This window comes from Mobula hypostoma, chromosome 19 (genome assembly GCF_963921235.1).
Source record: "Mobula hypostoma chromosome 19, sMobHyp1.1, whole genome shotgun sequence".
Lineage (NCBI taxonomy): Eukaryota > Metazoa > Chordata > Chondrichthyes > Myliobatiformes > Myliobatidae > Mobula > Mobula hypostoma.
In genome coordinates this window covers 14,355,765-14,377,333 of record NC_086115.1, presented here as the reverse complement: position 1 = coordinate 14,377,333, position 21,569 = coordinate 14,355,765, and the positions used below count along the sequence as shown (strand labels likewise).

The following is a 21,569-nucleotide window of genomic DNA, read 5'->3' as shown; positions in this document are numbered from 1 at the left end:
TCAAGTGGACTGGAATATAAAAGCAAGGACTGAATGTTGAAGATGTGTTTCTGTTGGGGAGGGAGTCGCAGGATTTTGACCCATTGACGGTGAAGAAACCGCCACATTTTTCCGATCAGGATGGTCTGTATCTTGGAAGGCAACTTGCAATAGTGTAGAGGTAGCAATGAATTCAACTGTAGTTAATGATAAATAGAACCATGCCTGACTTGCTGAGTGCTTTCAGAATTTGCCCCATTAGCTTCACCCTCCATCAAGATTTCTTTACAATCTCCTGCTCAGATCATGGGCCTGAGCTTTATTTGAAGCCATAAAGAAAGCTTGTTCATTGCCCAGGGACGTTTCCTTGTCACCTCCCAAGACCTGGTTTCAAGGATTTTGGAGCAAAGTGTCTTTTTTTAACCAGATGCATTGCTTTAAACAGTTTGAATTCAGAACACAAAGTTAAAAGTAAATTTGTTAAAAGAAATATATGCCACTACCCTGAGATTCCTTTTCTTGTGGGCAATCACAGTAAATACAAAGAAACACAACAGAGTCATGAAAACTCACACAACAAATATGGACAAGCCACCAAAGTGGAAACAGAACAAACTGTGCAAATACAAAAAAAGAAAAATTAATAATGATAATAAATAAGCAATAAATATCAAGAACATGAGTTGTGAAGTGCTTGAAAGTCTTCAAACCAGCAAGTTCTTCAACAATCCAAGCAGTCTGTTAATAAAGATGGCGTGTCATGTTTGATGCATGGCTCAAGTCATGTCAAGTTTATTGACATTTAACTAAATACATAACATATATAACATACAGTATATAACCATATAATTTATATAGAAGCCAGACCATGTTTCTCCACACCAGGGTGTAAAGCACAGTAGTACACATAACACACATACTACTGTGCTCATTGAGTTTATACCGGTCAACAAATAGACTTCAGGTTAAAAAGTACTTGATCATCAGTGGATCAAAGGACCTTTTACTGTACTGTTTCTCTATGTGAGCATGTGGCCAAGTGATTAAGGCATTCGACTAGTGATCTGAAGGTTGTAAGTTCGAACCCCAGCCGAGGCAGTGTGTTGTGTCCTTGAGCAAGGCACTTAACCACACATTGCTCTGCGACAACACTGATGCTAAGCTGCATCGGCCCTTGCCCTTCCCTTGGACAACATCGATGTCATGGAGAGGGGAGACTTGCAGCATGGGCAACTGCTGGTCTTCCATACAACCTTGCCCAGGCCTGCGCCCTGGAGAGTGAAGACTTTCCAGGCACAGATCCATGGTCTCGCAGGACGAACGGATGCCTTTACTATTATCTCTATGGCTCTATCACTCTCTCATCAGCTCTTAAAGTGTTCTTCCAGGGACTTTACAAATGAGGTACTCACTGGAAGTCAGAAGAAGGAGGGGACCTTATGGAAATAAATAAAGTCATGAAACAGATGGGTAAGATAAAGGCAGGAAAATTGTTTCCATTGGTAGGTGAAACTAGAATTAAGGGACAGAGCCTCAAGATTCAAGGAACTAGATTTAGGACAGAGATGAGGAGAAACTGCTTTTCCCAGAGAGAAGTTTATCTGTGTAATTCCCTGGCCATAAGCAGTAGCCTACCTCATTAAATGTATTTAGAAAATAGAACAGTACAGCACAATACAGATCCTTTGGCCCTCAATGTTGTGTCAACCAGTATAACCTTACTCCATGATCAATCTAACACTTTCTTCCTACACAGCCCACGACACCCCATATTTCTTGCATCTAAGTGCCTATCTAAGAGTCTGTTAAAAGTCCCTAACATATCAGCCTCTGCCGTCACCCTGACAGTGCGTTCCAGGCACCGATCACTCCCTGTATAAAAAGTTGGATAGACTTTTTTTTTAGGTTACTAACTTCATTGAGTTTTTTGACAAGGTGCCAAGAGATTGATGAGGGTAGGACAGTGGATGTTGTCTACATGGATTTTAGTAAGGCATTTGACAAAGTCCCTCATGGGAGGCTAATCCAGAAGATTAAGATGCATGAGAGTTTGTGGCAAATTGTCTATTTAGATTCAGAACTGCCTTGTGCAAAAAAGACAGATGGTAGTGGTTGAAGCGACTTATCTGAGCTGAAGGTCTGTAATTAGTGGAGTTCTGCAGGGATCTGTTTGTGATGTATATAAATTACCTGGATGAGAATGTAGATGGGTGGGTTAGTAGGCTTGCAGATGATACTAAGATTGGTGGAGTTGTGGATAATGTAGAAGACTGGCAAAGAATACAGCACAATATACATCAGTTGCAGATTTGGGCTGAGAAATGGCATATAGATTAACCCAGATAAATGTGAGGTGTTGCACCTTGGTAGGGCAAATGCAAGGAGACAGTACACTGATAAGGGCAAGATCCTTAACTGTGTTACTGAGCAGAGAGATCGTGGGATCGAAGTTCATAGCTCCTTGAAAGTGGCTACACAAGTCAATAAGGTAGCTAAGGCAGCTTAGCGAAAGCTTGCTTTTATTGGTTGAGGCATTAAATTCAGAAGTCGGGAGTTTATGTTGCAACTTTATAAAATTCTGGTTTGGCTATTCTGGACTATTGCATACAGTTCTGGTCGCCCATTGTAAGAAGAAGGTTGAGGCTTTGGGGAGGGCGCAGAAGAGGTTTACCAGGATGCTACCTGGTTTAGAGGCCACGTGCTATCACGAAAGGCTGGACAACCTTGAGTTTTCTCTGAAGTGCTGAAGACTGAGGGGACATCTGATAGAGGTTTATAAGATTATGAGAGGCATAGATAGAGTGTACAAGGAGTATTTGTTTCCCAGAGCAGAAATGTCTAATACCAGAGGGCATGCATTGAAGGTGAGAGGGGTAGGTTCAAGGGTGATGTGAGGGGAAGTTTATTACTTAGAGAGTCATGGATGTCTGGAATGCACTGCCTGGTACAGTGGTAGAGGCAAATACATTAGAAGCTTTTAAGAGACATTTGGATAGAAACGTGGATGTAAGAAAGATGGAGAGATATGGACCTTGTGTAGGTAGGAAAGATTAGTGTTTGGGTGTTTTTCGATTTGCTTTTTAACTGGTTCAGCACAGCGTTGTGGGCTGAATGGCCGGTTCCTGTGCTGTACTGTTCTATGTAATCAATAAATTAAGAGTTATAGGAAAAAAGCAGGTAGGTGGAGCTGATTCCATGACCAGAGCAGACGTATTGAATTGTGGAGCTGGCTCCACAGGCAAATAACCTACTCCTGCTCCTATTTCTTATATTCTTATATGGGGATTGCTTCTGCATTCATCAGCCTATCGGAGAGTGAGTCTCAGACCCCACCACTCATTGAGTAAAGTTGCCTATTTTCAATTGCCCCCTGTCAGAATCAGGTTTATTTTCACTAACATACAGAATGCCGTGAAGTTTTGATGTATTGTGGCAGCAGTCCAGTGCAACCATTATTAAAAACTATAAATGATAATAAGAAATATATATAAGAAATGCATTAACCAAGTAGTGCAAAAAGAGAGCAAGAATAGTGAGCTGGTGTTCATGGGTTGGTTCGTTGTCTGTTCTGATGGCGGAAGGGAAGAAGCTGTTCCTAAAACATTGAGTGTGGGTCTTCAGGCTCCTGTACCTCCTCCTTAATGGTAGCAGTGAGAAGAGGCTATGTTCTGGGTGATAAGGATCTTACTGATAGATGCCACCATTTTGGGGAGTCACATTTTGAAGATGTCCTCCGTACTGGGAGGGCAGTGATCATGTTGGAGCTGCTGAATTGCTCCAACAACTCTGCAGCCTTTTCCAGTCCTGTGCGGTGGCCCCTCCATGCCTGACGGTGATGCAACCAGTCAGAATACTCTCCATGGTACATCTGCAGAAATTCACCAGAGTGATAACACTTGTGTGGATAATAGTTGATAGACTCTCTGCTCCACAGGCTTTGTCCACGCTTCTCTAAATTTTACTCTCACAGACACTCAGCCCCTGCCTCTCCTTGACTTGAATAGGGACGGACGAGGCCACTCACCTGGAGGTGACTTGGCCAGGAGGCGCATTCACCTCACGAGGCATCTCCCTCGGTGACATGAACTCTACCATTGAAGTGCTGTTTCCAGAAAATGGAGGAGAAGTCAACAACCGGGAGATTGAGGTACAAGAGAAGCTGGGGAGCCCTCGCACTCTCTCGCTCTCCCCCTCACTCGCTCAATCGTTCCCCCATTTGGATCCCACTAACGGACCCCACCAAGGTGTTTTGGCGCAGAAACAGTTCCCTTACTGTTTCCCTGGTTGACTCTGGCTGGTCCTCACCAGCTCTCTCTAGATCCAGGACTTACCTGTGTGGTTCTCAGTTTCCCGGTCCCTGTCTCTGTCATCGTTTCAATCTCTGTCACTACTTCTGTCTCTGTCTCTATTTATCTCTATCTCTGTCTCTCTGTGTCTCTCTCCCTTTTTCTATCATCTCACTCTTTCTCCCCTCTTTCTCTCTCCCTCCCTCTCCTGCTCTCTGTATCTTTCTTGTCTCTCCCTCCTATCCTCTGTCTCAGTTTCTCTCTTTCATTATCTCTCTCTGCCCCTTCTCCCCTCTCTCTATCTATCTCCCTCTCTCTGTCTCTGACTCTTCCAGATTGCTCCATGTGAAGAAACATCCTTTAATTAAAGAGAAAAAACTTTAATGGTAGGAATCTGAAATAAAAAGATGTGAGTGGAGCCACACTGCAAATCAGCAGCACCGGAGATGTTGTTTGACCTTCTGATTATTTCCAGTATTTTGTTTTTACTCCTGTTATTAACATCAACTCACTGAACCTTCTCTCTGTACTTTCCGCAATGCAAGCATCTCTCTCTCTCTCCTTAACTGTGCCCCGGGGTGATTTCACCAATCCCTGTCCAATCTCAACAAAACATCTTTGATTTTACACTCCCTCCCATTTCAGTAAATCCACCAATCTGTCTATCTTGTATTTCCTCAGTGTGGACGAGGGTTTACCGCTGATGGAAGAGGTCGCTGTATTGGTGAGTCAATACTGTACCGAACCTGTGATCCCTGTGTTCTGGAAATGAGGTTGAAGGGAAGGCGTCGTTTTATGAATGCATTTTAAGTGTGCACTGGGGAAGAGTGATCATAACATGACAAAAAATTCACATTTAGATTTAGAGTGATAAACTGTGATCTGAAATTATTGTCTTAATTTTATTTTGTAACTATGCCACATTGGTTTGCAATTCTCCCATTAATAAATTGTTTTAACTGTTGTTAGTGTGTCCACCTCATCCACTATTTCTGTCAGCTTATTCCAAATAGACGCCACTCTTTGTGCAGAGAAGCTGCCCCTGATGTCCCTTTTAAATCTCTCACCTTTGACCTTAAACCTATGCAAGTTTGTTTTTAGTAGCCCTCCCTGAGGAAGAGACTACCTGCTTTTACTCTGTCTATGCCCCTCACATCTTTTCAGCTCACCCCTCAATTTCCTATGTTCCAGCGAATAACGTTACTGCAGCCTTTGTAGTTGATGGTGCTCCTGATCCCATCACCATACGTGCTCTCCCAAGTAAAGGGCCTGAGCATAAAGATAAATAGTGTCCTGAAAGCTACGGACAGGTGACAGTGGGATCAGGTGGTGGGTTTCAATTCCACTCAGTGTGTTGGTCACAGAAACCAGCCTCCCCTCCACTCTGACTACACCGCTCACTGTCTCAATAAAGCAGCCAGTGTAATCAAAGACTCGACCCATCCCAGGCATTCACTCTTCTCCCCTCTCTTCAGGCAGAAGATACAGTCGCCTGAGACCACATAATACCAGCACGAGGACAGCTTCCATCCCACTGTTATCAGACTATTGAATGGTTCCCTAGTACGATAAGATGGATTCAGCTTCGCAATCAACCCTGTTATGATCTTGCACCTCATTGTCTACCTGCACTGCACTGTCTCAATAGCTGTTACATTCTGTTATTGTTTTCCTTGGTACCATCCTGATGTACTGTGTAATCAATTGATCAGGACGGATGGTATGTGACAAGCTTGTCACTGTGCATGTGACAAAAATAAACCAATTCTAATTCCAAGTCCATTCACTCACTCTCCCTTCTCTTTCTCTTGCTCTCTTTTTTCCTCTCTTCATTTCCCTCTCCTTTTCCACATCCTCCTCCCTCTCCCTCTCCCTCTTTCTTCCTCCTCCCCTCTCATTTTCCCACTCTCACTCCCTCTCTCTATCTTCCGCTCTTCCTCTCTCTGCTTCCCATTCCTTCTCTCTCCCGTGCTACCTCCAACCCCACCCTGCAGACGAGGACGAGTGTGGCCGCTTCCCACTGCCCTGTCCCAGCGACCGGCCCGTCTGCATCAACGTGTTCGGGAGCTACAGGTGTCGCCCCAACCGGAGATGCAATCGGGGCTACGAGCCCAACGAGGACGGGACGGCATGTGTAGGTGAGTGTCCCCTACAGCCCAGTTCCCTTCATTAATACAGTCAACCACAGCCGGAGCCCCCATTTTGAACTTCACCCATTCATCCCTCTCTAAATCTGCTGGAAAAGCTTCTGCATTAGTGTCCCAGGGACCATGTCCCAAGGAGATACTTTTAAGTTTCCTAAACCTTTCCAGAAACATGGGGAAGGAACCAATGAACTTCAGTGAACTTCTAGCAGGTTTTGGAGGTTTTAGACATCATACCATAGTCTGTCGAGGGCCCTTCCGTAAATGTCTGCATCTCCAGTAGATACTTCAAAATGCCAGCACTCTGTACCTGGGCCATTCTTTACAGAACAATGTGAAGTCACCACCAGGTTTCACATCTTCCCAGTGCAACTTAGATTCAAATAATTAAATGAACCTGGAATGAAAAACTAGTCTCGGTAACTAGTTTAATCACTCAAATCGAGTTTGGTGTTCCCCTGAGTGGATCATCAGATGGCTGTAGAAGTCGATCTGGGATCCACGTACCACAGTGTTGGACTGGATTCCCTTAATGGAGAGGGAATTCTGTGGGTGGCTTTGTTTAACGTGGGGAAGCTGATGGACGGGCAGCCACAGGTTGGTGTCAGGGTCCTGTTGCGTGGAAAGCAAGAGGACTGGGGCGCCTTCATTGCTGCACTCTTCCTCCGCCTTCACTGACATTGTGATGTATCATCTTCCACCAGCCCAGCCGTTGGGTCGCTCTTCGTCTGGAACCTCACCATTGACCTTGCTCCCAATGCTAATCCAACCCAGAGGTAAAGGCCAGCGGCTAAGCTCCACACAGCATCGCTCTCGGGATCTCAGGAGCTCTCTACCATGATCCTCGGAGAAATCAGTGACCGTAACAGTGACCCTAGATCAATGGATAGTAGTTTGTTAGATCTGGAGATGATTCTGCCTAGGAAATCCTTTGGAAGTTCAGAATGAGGCACAAATCTTGTGGTTACAGCCACTTTATCAGATGTTCATAACAAAGAAATAACAATAAATAGTAGCAGAGAACAACAGGTGAGAGGTGAAAAGACAGGAGAACAAAAGAGCCTCATAGAAACATACAGGAAATTTGGCCCACAAAGCTGTGCCGAACATGTCCCTACCTTAGAACTATCTAGGCTTTACCCATAGCCCTCTATTTTTCTAAGCTCCATGTAGCCTCCAGGGCTCCAGGGGTCTCTTAAAAGACCCTATCATTTCCGCCTCCACCACTGTCACCAGCAGCCCATTCCACACACTCACCACTCTCTGCGTAAAGAACTTACCCCTGATATCTCCTCTGTACCTACTTCCAAACACCTTAAAACTATGCCCTCTCGTGCTAGCCATTTCAACCCTGGGGAAAAGCCTCTGACTATCCACATGATCAATGCCTCTCATTATCTTGTACACCCCTATCAAGTCACCTCTCATCCTTCGTCGCTCCAAGGAGAAAAGGCCAAGTTCACTCAACCTATTCTCATAAGGAATGCTTGCCAATCCAGGCAAAATCCTTGTAAATCTCCTCTGCACCCTTTCTATGGTTTCCATGTCCTTCCCATAGTGAAGTGACCAGAATTGAGCACAGTACTCCAAGTGGGGTCTAACCAGGGCCCTATATAGCTGCAACATTACCTCTCAGCTCTTAAACTCAATCCCACGATTTATGAAGGCCAATGCACCGTATGCTCTCTTAACCATAGAGTCAATCTGCACAGCAGCTTTGAGTATCCTATGAACTTGGACCCCAAGATCCCTCTGATCCTCCACACTGCCAAGAGTCTTAACATTAATACTATATGCCTCATGTTCTCTCTTTATACTTTGAACCATTTCAAGCTGGATAGTTAAAGATAAGGACAATCCATGAAACAGCAGAGACAGAAATACAGAAACACCAATAGTACAATTGAGTGAAAATCTACCAAAAATTCACAAAGAAGCAAGCATAACGAAGGTAAAACTGCAAGAAGTTTAAGTTTGAGTTCAAGTTTAATTGTCATTCAACCATACATGAATATCCATGAGTACAGCCAAAAGAAACAGTTTTACTCTAGGGCCAAGGTGCAAAACAAAGTACCAACAGTCATACACAGCACAAAGTATACATATAGCACATATAAGATAGCAGTAAAATAGAGTCGCACAAAAAATATATAGTCCAAGTCCCTGGGTCCACGAATGTTGCAGCAGTGTTCAGTTGAACTCAACACGGCTGTTCTCTCACTGAGCAAACACTGGAGGGCAGCACCAATGACAGCATGGATGCCATACCACACCCACTCTGACCTCTCTCCTGGAAGCTGTCCCGGAGCCTGCTGGTCTTGGCTTTTATGCTGCAGTACCGCTTCCCGGATGGTAGCAGCTGGAATAGATTGTGGCTGGGATGGCTTGGGTCCCCAATAATCCTACAGGCCCTTTTTACATACCTGTTCTTGTAAATGTCCTGAATCATGGGAAGTTCGCAACTACAGATGCGCTGGACTTGTTTGCACCACTCTCTGCAGAGTCCTGTGATTAAGGGAGGTACAGTTCCCATACCAGGCAGTGATGCAGCCAGTCAGGATGCTCTCAATTGTGCCCCTGTAGAAAGTTCTTAGGATTTGGAGCCCATACCAGACTTCCTCGACCATCTGATGTGGAAGAGGCGCTGTTGTGCCTTTTTCACCACACAGCTGGTGTGTACAGACCACGTGAGGTCCTCAGTGATGTGGATGCCATGGAACTTAAAGCTGTTTACCCTCTCAACCCCAGATCCATTGATGTCAATAGGGGTTAGCCCGTCTCCATTCCTCCTGTAATCCACAATCAGCTCCTTTGTTTTTGCGACATTGAGGGAGAGGTTGGTTTCTTGACACCACTGTGTCAGAGAGATGACTACTTCGCTGTAGGCCACCTTAATATTGTTTGAGATAAGACGAATTAATGTAGTGTCATCAGCAAATTTAATTAGCAGATTGGAGCTGTGGGTGGCGATACAGTCATGGGTATACAGGGAGTAAAGGAGGGGACTCAGTACGCAGCCCTGAGGGGCTCCTGTATTGAGAGTTAGAGGGTTGTACCAGTGAACTGCAGCATTCTATATTACCAATGCCCAACAGCCTTGCAATCTCAATAAGAGCAAGTAAAACAATCACTCGCTGTTAGACTGCACATTGCCTTCATGCACTGACTCCGACGCCTCTCTGAAGCGGGCAGCAACACAGTCCACACCGTCCAGCTCCTTCAGTTTCCTGCAAAAGGGCAACTCACTAATGGGGTGGACCTGCAGTACTTTAAGTTCTTAATGTGCAGCAGGGTTTTGCAATTGTAAAAAAATTTGTTTAGAGAAGCCAATACCTTTGGTTGGACCCGTAGAAGCCACTGCATCTGAGAACACCGTCATCTTACCAGAAACCGAATAACAATGACAGTTTAGACCTGAATCCAAGTTGTATTTTACCTTTCTCCAGCAGAGGAAATCTGCTGTTCTTGTGAGACAATGGGGTTGATTCTTTAGTGCCTTAGGCGATCACAAGGATTGAATCAGAATCAGAATCAGATTTATTATCATTGATTTAGATAACATGATATTTGTTTTGTGGTAGCAACACTGTGCAAAGACATAAAATGGCTATAAATTTCAAAATAAATATATAATGCAAAAGAGGAACAATGAGGTGATGTTCATTGGTTCATGGAAATCTGATGGGGAAAAAGTTGATACTAAGTTGTTGAGTGTGGGTCTTCAGCCTCCTGTATCTCCTCCCTGATGGTAGCAATGAGAAGAGGGCATGTCCTGAACGATGAGGACGCCTGGTGATGGATGCCTCTTTGTTGAGGAACCGCCTTTTGAAGATGTCCTTGATGCTGGGGAGGGTTGTGCCTGTGATGGAGCCAGCTGGGCCTACAACCCTCTGCGGCCTTTTCTGATCCTGCACACTGGGGCCTCCGTACCAGATGGAGGTGCAATCAATTAGAATGCTCTCCACAGTCAGTGTTTAATCTCTCCCTGTTTAACTTCCTTCTTCCTGGGAATTCCCAGCCAGTGTATGACACTCCACTTCTGAACAACAAGCACCCTCTCATAGATATCCCCCACTCCACCTCCCAAATTGTCACACTGCACTAGGGAATACGTGAATGTTTTAGATTGTATTGATTGTAAAGCTGTATTGTTAATTCTTGTACTTGTTCCATGCCTGCTGTGTATCCCCAGAAAGATTTCTGCTTTTGGTAAACTCTGTACTTTCTGGTAACCCGTTCACCTCTGTTCCTTTTCCTCTCTCCTGATCCTCCAGTTCCTCACATGCCCCACCTCAGGCTCCCTCACCCCATTTCTTTCCTCCTCCACCCATTCCATCTGTCCATTGGCCACACTCTGCTCCCACTGGGTGCCCTCCCCACCTCCTTCACTTGGCTCCATGCTCCACCTTCCTTAGATTAGATTCCACCACCTGCAGCCCTTTGTGACCCCCACCCATCATCTCCCAGCCTCTGTTATTATTCCCACTCCCTGCTCCTCCATCTGCCCGTCAACCCTCACCTAGATCCACCCATCACCTCCCAGCCTCTGTTATTATTCCCATTCCCCCCTCCTCTATCTGCCCTTCAACCCCTCATCATGATCCACCCATCACCTCCCAGTCCCTGTCATTATTCCCACTCCCACTTTTCAGTTTGCCCTTCAAACCCTCACCTGGATCCACCCATTACCCCCCAGCCTTTGTCATTCTCACTCACCCTCCTCCATCTGCCCATCATCCCCCACCTAGATCCACCCATCATCTCCCAGTCCCTGTCATTATTCCCACTCCCACTTTTCCATTTGTCCATCAAGACTTCTCCTTGATCCAGCCTCCGTCATTATTCCCACTCTCCCCTCCTCCCTCCTCATCTGCCCATTAACCCTTCACCTGGATCCACCCATCACATGCCAGCTCTTGCTCCAGCCCTTCCCCAGCTCTTTACACCTGCTGTCTCTCAGCCCATGAATGAACTGGGCACAAAACATCAGTTGTCCATTTCCTCCCTCGGACTCTGCTCCAGCTTCCAGTATCTGCAGTCTCTTGTGTCTCCCCTTTGTTTTAATTGTTGTTGCTTTCAACTGTGTCCTGCAATAAGCTTCGATACAAATCTTTCTTCCTTCCTCTTCCTTCTTTTCTTTCTCTTCCTAACCAGCCCAAGTCGCGTACTTTGGAGGAGGTTTCTCATCCGCTCCACAGCCCACCTGTCCTCTCTGCCCACTCATCGTGCTTCTTCCTGGCCTCATCTACTGGCTCCAGGCCTGAGAGCCAGATCTGCTCCCTGGCAACTTAACACCTGGAAACCCCTCTGTCTTCCACTGCCTCAGCTGTCCACAATTTGAACAGGATTGAGAAAAGAAACAACCACGGCAATTTTCCTCTCTCTTGGTTTGCTGCCTTTCGGTGCACCGTGCAATCAAGCTCCAGGTGAATCCACGATCTCAGGCACACACAGGATGTTCCCATCGAACGGAAAAATTCCAGCGATTCCCCCCTTCGATCTCCCACTGTACAGCAACCTGAGGCCAGGCACACTTGAAACCCAGGAGGTGTTTGATTGGAATTTGATTGTATGATACCAGAGTGATAAGCACAAAAACCCAGACAACAAAGACTCTGAGGAGGATCCACACAGCACACTCGTGGTGCACGTTCAACATGCACACGCACAGACACATACATTCCCAAACACACTCATACACACACACACTCACACCCACACACTCACACTCGCACCCACACACTCACACTCTCACACACACACTCACACTCACACACACACTCACACACACTCACACTCACACTCACACTCTCACACACACTCTCTCACACACACACACGCACACTCACACACACACTCACACACACACTCACACTCACACACTCACACTCACACTCTCACACACACACTCTCACACACACACACACACTCACACTCACACACACACACCCTCACACACACACTCACACTCACACACACTCTCTCACACACACACACTCACACTCACACACTCACACTCACACACACTCTCACACACACACTCTCACACACTCACACTCACACACACTCACACACACACACTCTCTCTCACACACACACTCTCACACACACACTCTCACACACACACTCTCACACACTCACACTCACACACACACTCACACACACACACTCACACACACACTCACTCACACACACACGCACGCACGCACACACACACACACTCACACACACACACACTCACACTCACACACTCATTCACACACACTCACACACACACTCACACGCACGCACACACACACACTCACACTCACACACTCATTCACACACACACACTCACACACACACACTCACACATACACACACACACACTCACACACTCACACTCACACACACACACACACACTCACACTCACACACTCACACACACACACACACAAGTGAATAAACAAACATGCATCATACACAGACATGTAATCTATAGGGACACCCAGAACATACAGGAACATACATCCGCAGACATATATAAACACACTTAGCACAGAGGTGCACATACACAAACAACCTACACAACATGCCTATGTGCGCACACACACACACACACACACACACACAACTCTCCATTATCTCTACGACTATGCTTAATAAAAGTAAATTGTTTGCGATCGTTTGGACGGCTGTGCGTGGGTTACAGTGGTTTGCTCTCGGGCTGAGTCGGAGCAGTGGGTTGTACGTGACAAGGCTGGGTCTTCTGTATCGTGTGTGACTGTGTAACATCCTCACTCTGTCTGCAACTGGGCAAAGCAAATCGCCCCCTCCTGATGGCACTTCTTCAATCGACGTGCTGTGGTAGACCCGTCTGAGCTGGAACTGCTCCTCTAGCCGGGCAGAGAGGTAACAGCACCGGGGCAGGAAGCTCGGACACCATCAGTGCGCAGTGGCTACAGCGGGATATTACGGGACCTCCGGCTGTTGTATTGGGTTGAACATTGTTCATGGACCGTGTTGTATAACAGAGCTGGTGTCTAACCCAACACCCACTGGAGAGTCGGGGTGGGGAGGTGCGGGAGGGGGTGGATGGTTACACAGACATAAAGGCCACTCGGCCCATCTAGCATTCGAACAGATCATGGGTGTTCACGCTGGTCTCAATTCCTCCATCTCCTCAATATTTATCTCCAGTTTAAATATATCTAATGACCCAGCCTCGGCCACCTTCTGGGGCGGAGAATTTCACAGACAGGGGGTGCTTGGCTGCCTGGCCCATGAAAGTGTTAAATTGGTTTATTATTGTCACCTGTACCGAGTTTCACTGTTCACTGTACTTGGCATTATATCACACATCGAGATAGTAAAGGAAAAATAACAGCAGAATAAAGTGTTATGGCTACAGAGAAGGTGCAGTGCAGGCAGACAATAAGGTGCAAGATCAGAATGGGGTAGATGGTGAAGTCAAGTCCATCACATCGTACTAGAGAATCATTCACTAATTCTATAACAGCTGGCCTTGAGTCTGGTCCAGGCTTTCATATCTGCTGCCCGGTTCGGTGGGAGACAGGAGAGGACAGAATGCCCGTGGCGGGCGGGGTAAGCTGGCTGTGTGACCAGGAGCGTGAGAAATGTAGACGGAATCCACAGAGGGAAAACCTTTCATACATTGAATTCGCACCCTCGTCCCAGGTGGTGAGGGAGTCAATGGCTTCCCTGCAGAAAAGTGTATCAGTGAGACATGGGGAGCACCAGCCTTTCCCCTTGCGTCTCTCCCAGCTCTTGCTCTGGACCGGAGGATCCGGGAGTTGCGGTCTCTTGCACCCCTCTAGCTGGCTGTGGTAATGCTGTCTCTCTTGATAATGGAAGACTGGGCCAATAGAGAAGCGGGCACCCTCGAACGGTTCTTTGAAGTGGGGGAGAGTTCAAAAAGGAAACAGATTGTGAAAGATGCAAGAAATCAGGATTTTAGCAGTCTTCCACATGAAGAGAGTTTTGACCTGAGACATTGACCGTTCGTTACCCTGCCTAACCCGCTGAGTTCCTCCAACTTCGGCATGCAGGGTCTGCCTTGTGTCTCCATTTCACCCGGCTCCTGGGAGGCTGCAGTCCCAGTCCTGGCACTTGGCTCCTCAGCAGCATGACTGGTTTATCGCTGACAGGTCCCAGTCCACAGCCCTCGGACCATCGGCACCCTGCTCCATGTCCAGCCCAGTCTGGACACCACCCTCACCTTTCAACACCCCCACGTTACCACCCTTACAGTGCAACACCCACCCTTCCCCACCCTTGCATTTCAACACCCACATTCCCTGCCCCTCCATCACCACTCCACCCATTTCAACGCCATGACCACATCCTTTTCCCAACCCCATATTCCTTCCCCACCCCACACCCAAAGTATCCAAAAGTTAGAAGGAAAGCTTAAATCACATTTCAGTGTACAGATAATGCTTGGAATTGCTAGAAATAATGTCTTGGTGGTATCTAAGGTCTTTATTGTTCCATGGGGTATGATGACTTCATCCTGTGCTTGAGTATGGTAACCTAATTTGATCCTGAATGTGATGTCACAATGCTGTGCCTGGATATGATATCACATGTTTCCAACATACAGTATGATATCATCACATTTGTATCTGGAGATGATGTCATCACATCCATGCATGGATATGATGTCATACTGTATATTGCCCACATATAATATCATTGCAGCTGTGCATGGATATGATGTCATATGTTACCTGCATACGATGCCATCCCATTGTTCCTGAAAGGCGGGGGGCGGGTGGCTGTTATATTGTGCTGAGATATTATGTCATGTTGCTGCTGATATGGTGTCAACCTGGTGACCATGTCATTGGGCTGCAACTACCCAGGTGGAATTATGAAGTCTTCCCCCATGAGCTGATGTTACTTCAGAGACAGAGCCGTCCCAAGTGGGCATTCTTCACATCGTGGGTTGGGTGAGTCAGCATTGCCAAGAAAGCACAGGGGTCAGAGGTGGGTTTGACCTGGGAAGCAGTATCATCAGGAGCAGAAACCCAGCTCTTTTTTTCCATCCGGGAGCCAATCCCAGTGCATAGACTGGCTCAGAATATAGGACAAACTTCTCCCTCCATTCTGGGGGACAAAGGGAGAAGATGGCACTCAACCCCACATCCAAGGCCCATGTCCCAGCAAATGCCTTTCGTCGTAGGGTTGGGCTGGGAGGTGAGTAGGTGGTAACTGCTCAGGAGACAGGGTCTTTTTCATCTTTAGCCGCTGTGGCCCCACTCACTGGGGGGGGTCTCAGGATGGTGCCACGAATTCCCTTCCCCACACCATGGTAAAGAGAAGCTCTCGTCTCACTGCGCCTACATCCAGGGTAACCCGTTCCAAGCGGGTGAATCTGTGACGCATGAACGTGTCTTGCCCGTGGGTTTCTGCCCAGTGAGCTGTGGGTGTTGTCCGCTGCCTCCCGTTGGACACTGTGTGTTGGTCTGCAAACAAATATGCATTTCAATGCTCCTGGTCTCTGTCTCCTTCTTTCAACTGATCGTTTTCAGCAGGGGGCCCTTCGTGGGATTTCACACGTCACTGTAAAGTGGCTGCCTGCTCCCCTTCAGAGTTAGTCGGGTTTCCATCGAGAGTTACAACACAGACACAGACCCTTCAGCCCACTGAATCCATGCTGGCCATCAACTACCCAGGCACACCTAGACCGTAAGACATAGGAGTAGAATTAGGCCATTTGCCCCATCAAGTATGCACCGACATTCAATCATGGTATTTTTCTCCAACTCCATTTTCCTGCCTTCTCCCCATAAACGCCTAACAACAACCCCCCCCCCCCCACCAATCAAGAGCCTACCAATCTCTGCCTGAGAAAGAAACTCAATGAGTTGGCTGCCACAGCTGTCTGTGGTAACAGACTCCATTGATTCACCACCCTCTGCTTGAAAAAATTCCTCCCTATTTCAATTTTAAATGGATGCCCCTTTATTCTGAGGCTGTGGCCTCTAGTCCTAGAATCTCCTATTGACGGAAACATCTACTCCACATTGATTCTATCCAGTAGTTTTCCATGAGATCCCCACACCCCCACTTTATCCTTCTGAACTCCAGCAATCACAGACACCAACGCTCCTCCATTCAGCCTTTGACTCCCGGGATCCAGGGATTTCCGTGAACCTCCTCTGGACCCCCTTCAGGCCAGTGCTTCCTTCCTTAGATGTGGGGCCCAAAGTTGCTCACAATATCCCAAATCCAGATCCAGACATATTTATCACATGTACACCGAAACATACAGTGAAATGTGTTGTTTGGGTTAACAACCAACACACCCACTGATGTGTTGTTTGGGTAGCCCGCAAGTGTCACCACACATTCTGGCACCAATATCCTGCACTGATTCCATCTCACTCTCCCCAGATATTCCACCCCTCACCAACACATTGGGAGCAATTTACCCACAGACCCACATCTTTGAGATGTGGGAGGAAATTGAAGCACCCGGTGTGTTGGGGGGGGAGGTGGGGGATCCATGTCATCACAGAGAGAACGTGCAAACTTCACACACAGACAAAGTCCAAGGTCGGATTGAACTGGGTCGCTGGAGCTCTGGGGCAGCCCTCTATCCGTTATGCCTCTGTGTTGCCATAAAGCAATCCACGCTGGTAGAGCCATAGAGATGTTGAGACCTGCACCTGGACCATCGCCCTTCATACCCCTCCCATCCACATACCTATCCAAACTTCTCCTAAATGTTGAAATCAAATCGCATCCACCACTTGTTCTGGCAGCTCATTCTACACTCTCACTACTCTCTGAGTGAAGAAGCTGCCCCTCAGGTTCCCCTTAAATATTTCACCTTTCACCCTTAGCCTATGACCTCCGGCCATTGTCTCACCCAACCTCAGTGGAAAACATTATGAGTACTGTTATACAAGACCGAATTGGTTTCAACTGTCTAACACTTTAGTCACTCAGCATGGAATAGCGGTGACTCTGTCAGCTGCGGTCACAAAGTTTTCAGCTCCAGGGAACATTAACTAGCCTCTTTTGTGTCCAATGCCATCCCAGCATGTCCCCTGACTGTGTGTTGTGTCCAATGCCATCCCAGCACATCCCCTGACTGTGTTTTGTGCCCAATGCCATCCTGGCACGTCCCCTGACTGTGTGTTGTGTCCAATGCCATCCCAGCATGTCCCCTGACTGTGTTGTGCCAAATGCCATCCCAGCATGTCCCCTGACTGTTTTGTGCCCAATGCCATCCCAGCATGTCCCCTGACTGTTTTGTGCCCAATGCCATCCCAGCATGTCCCCTGACTGTGTTTTGTGCCCAATGCCATTCCGGCACATCCCCTGACTGTGCGTTTTGTCCAATGCCATCCCAGCACGTCCCCTGTTTTGTGCCCAATGCCATCCCAGCATGTCCCCTGACTGTTTTGTGCCCAATGCCATCCCAGCATGTCCCCTGACTGTTTTGTGCCCAATGCCATCCCAGCAAGTCCTGTAACTGTGCTTTGTGCCCAAAGCCATCTTAGCACGTACCCTGACAGTGCCTTGTGCCTAATGCCATCTTAGCGCATCCTCTGACTGTGTTACCTTAACAAGCATTTATCCAAATCTCTCCACAACAGTAAAACACGGCAAAGGCCCTTTGACCCACAATACTGTGCAGTTTATTTAAACTCCACTAAGATCAATGTAACCCTTCCCTTGCACATAGCCCACCGTTTTTCTGTCATCCATGTGGTGCTGGAGGCAGACACATCAGGGACATTTAAGAAACTTTTAAATAGGCACATGGGTGATAGAGAAAACGATGGAGGGCCCTGTAGGAGGGAAGGATTAGACTGGTCTTAGCGTAGGTTAAAAGGTTGGCACAACATTGTGGGCTGAAGGGCCTGAACTGTGCTGTAATGTTCTTTGTTCTATATGCCAAAGAGACTCTTAAATGTCCCTAATGTAGCTGCCTCTACTACCACACATAGCAGGGTGCCCCACACTTCAGTCACTCAGCCCTCTCTATGTAAATAACTTACTGGACCCCTGACTCCTCTCTCTACTTTCCTCCAATCACTTTAAAATTATGCCCCCCTCGTATTAACCCTGGGGAGAAAATCTCTGGATATTTACTTGATCTATGACTCTTTCATCTTATACACAGTTTAATTTTTGCACAGTGGAAGATCTCATGATTAGCAGTGAGGAGACACACACTGGGAACAGGGAGTTCACATCACCTGGACAGTTTGAGCACTGGCAGGGATCAGAGATATCTCGAAGCACAAATCACTCAATGCTGGCCTACGTCGGGCAAAGGCCAGTAAAAGTATTGTTAAAAAGACAGAATACAGACAGAAGTTACAGTAAACATGTACGAATCCTTGCTTCGTTCACCCTTGGAGCAGAATCAGAATTATTACATGTTCTGAAGCTCGTAGTTTTGTGGCAGCAGTGCAGTACAGGTTTAAAAAGCAAATAGAGCAAAAGTGTAATATTGAGGTGGTCGTGAGCTCATGGTCCGTTCAGAAATCCGGTGGTGGAAGGTAAGAAGCTGCTCCTGAAACGTCAAGTGTGTGTCTTCGGGCTCCTGTACCTCCTCCCTGACGATAGCAATGAGAAGAGGGCGTGTCCCGATGGGTGCCATCTTTGTGAGGCACTGCCACTTTAATATGTCCTCAGTGGTGGGGAGGATTGTGTCCGTGGTGTGTACATTATACAAAGTGTATAGACGGAGTGCAGAGATTTATGGCAGTGGTGTCTGAAATGTATTTTTATATTTTATTTCGAGATACAGGACAGAACAGGCTCTTCTGGCCCAATGAGTCTCACTGCTCAGAAACCCCCCTATTTAACCCTAGCCTGGTCACAGGACAATTAACAATGAACAATTAACCTACTAAAACTGGTACGTCTTTCGAACGAGGGTGGTAACCAGAGCACCCAGAGGAAGCTCACACACTCACAGAAAGGACATATAAACTTATTACAGACAACGCAGGAATTGAACTTCAAACCCTGACATCCTAAGCTGTGATTGCTTCGTGCTAAGTGCTACACAATCGTGGCGCCCTAAAATGTAAAGATGTACATATCAGGATATGATGTACGGCAATAGTCTCTTTTCTCCTGGAGAAAGGCTATAAAGGAATATAAAAGCAAGGAGATAATGCTGAGCCTTTATAAGACACTAGTCAGGACGCACTTGGAGTATTGTCAACAGTTTTGGGCTCCGTATCTCTGTGTTGTCATTCGAGAGTCCAGAGGAGGTATATGAGGATGATTCCAGGAATGAAGGGGTTAACATTTGGCAGCTTTGGGCCTGTACCCACTGGAATTTAGAAGAATGTGGGGGGGGGAGGGGGTTGGAAGGAGGGGATCTCATCGAAACCTACCCAACGTTGAAAGGACTAGATGAGGTGGATGTGGGGAGGATGTTTCCTACGGTGGGGGTATCCAGAACTAGAGGGCACAGTCTCAACATTGAGGGGCGACCCTTTAGAACAAAGGTAAGGAGGATTTTTTTTTAGCCAGGGAGTAGTAAATCTGTGGAATGCTCTGCCACAGACTGCGGTGAAGGCCAAGTCCAAGGCAGAAGTTGGTCATTTCCTGATCAGTCAGGGCATCAAAGGATATATATCGAGAAAGCAGATGTATGGGTGGGATCTGGGATCAGCCATGATGAAATGGCAGAGCAGACTTGATGGGCTGAATGGCCTAATTCTGCTCCTATGTCTTATGCTCTAAGGCTGAAGAGAGACCCACTGAGGGCTGTTGATCAATCACAGAGATGGGCAGACAAGTGGCAATGGAACTTAATCTGACCAAGTGTGGAGATGAACATAGAACACAGAACAGGCCCTTTGGCCCCCAGTGTGCTGACATTTTAACATAGACTAAAATCAATCTATCCCTTCCCTCTCACAAGCACCTTCATTTTTCTTTCATCTAAGAGTCTCCTCAATGTCCCTAATGTGACTGCCTCTGCCACTACCCACTTTCAGAGGCCAAATGAAGGGTGAGCATATACAGTCAATGGTAGACCCCTTAATAGCATTAAGGTGCAGAGGGATCTTGGGGTCCAGGTCCAGGGCAAGTGGATAAGGTGGTAGGGCTTCTGACTGTACAAGTCAGGAAGTCATGTTGTAGCTATATAAGACGTGAGACCGTAGTTGGAGTATTGTGTGCTGTTCTGGTCACCTCATTACAGGAAGGATGTGGAGATTGGGGAGTTCACCAGGATGCTGCCTGGATTGGAGGGTGTAAACTGTAAGGAGAGGTTGGACAAAGCTGGAGTGTCAGAGACTGAGAGGAGACCCGATAAAGGCTTTGAAAATTATGAGAGGCATAGACAGGGTAGGGAGTCAGAATCTTCTCCCCAGGATATAAATGTCTAACACTAGTGAATATGCTTTTAAGGCTAAAGGGAATGTAAGGGGCACGTTGTTTTTTTACGCAGAGTGCCGGATATCTGGACTGGGTTCTAGTGGAAGCAGGCAGTTTGATGGAGTCTGAGAGGCTTTTAGACAGACTCATGACTATCAAGTGAAGGGAGAGAAGTTTAGTATAATGAGGAGGAGGAGGAGGAGGACATTTAGTATAAATTGTCATTAAGGTTAGCACAACATTGTGAACTGATTGGCCCGTCTAATACTGTTCTATGTAAACTGCCAAAGGTTTTTTATTGGAACAGACACAGAGGAAATGCTTCTGCTTGTGGTGAAGCGGGTTACCAGAGGACATCAGTGTCATAACCAGCATGAAATCCTGCAGGGAATTCTGGAGATATGTTTTTAATCAAGGAACAGATTTAGATTAATTGGGATTAATCATGCATGGACACAATGGTTATTTTGACCTCAGCTGCCCTTTGGAGGAGTCACTGAATCATACAGCACAGAAACAGGCCCCTCAGCCCAATCAATCCATGCCAGACTTGATTCCAATCTAAGTTATCCTTGCTTGCAACCACATGGTCATAATTCCTCTAAACTCTTCCCTGTCCAATCATTTTTTTAAAATGTTGTTGACGTACCTGCCTCAGCCACTTCCTCTGGAAGCTCATTCCAGATATGGATCACCCTCTGGGTGAAAAAGTTGCATTCCTATTAAATCTCTCCCCCTCTCACTTTAAAGCTAAGTCCTCTAGCATGGCAGTGTAGCGGTTAGCGTAACAATATTACAG

The 21,569-nt window shown here is 46.8% G+C and overlaps 1 protein-coding gene across 3 annotated transcripts in view; it reads left to right on the top strand.

Moving 5' to 3' along the window:
- Nucleotides 1-19,696, top strand: part of crtac1b (cartilage acidic protein 1b) — a 313,163-nt gene extending 293,467 nt beyond the window's left edge. For 2 of the 3 annotated variants that reach the window (XM_063071393.1, XM_063071391.1), the window contains exons 12-15: nt 3,984-4,126; nt 4,947-4,989; nt 6,260-6,403; nt 7,114-10,049. In XM_063071393.1, the coding sequence (XP_062927463.1) occupies nt 3,984-4,126; nt 4,947-4,989; nt 6,260-6,403; nt 7,114-7,250 (467 nt within the window). In that variant the 3' untranslated portion in view covers nt 7,251-10,049. Of the gene's footprint in view, nt 1-3,983; nt 4,127-4,946; nt 4,990-6,259; nt 6,404-7,113; nt 10,050-11,563 lie in introns of those variants that run through there. The other variant, XM_063071392.1, reaches the window with a different exon arrangement.
- The last annotated feature ends 1,873 nt before the right edge of the window (nt 19,697-21,569 follow it).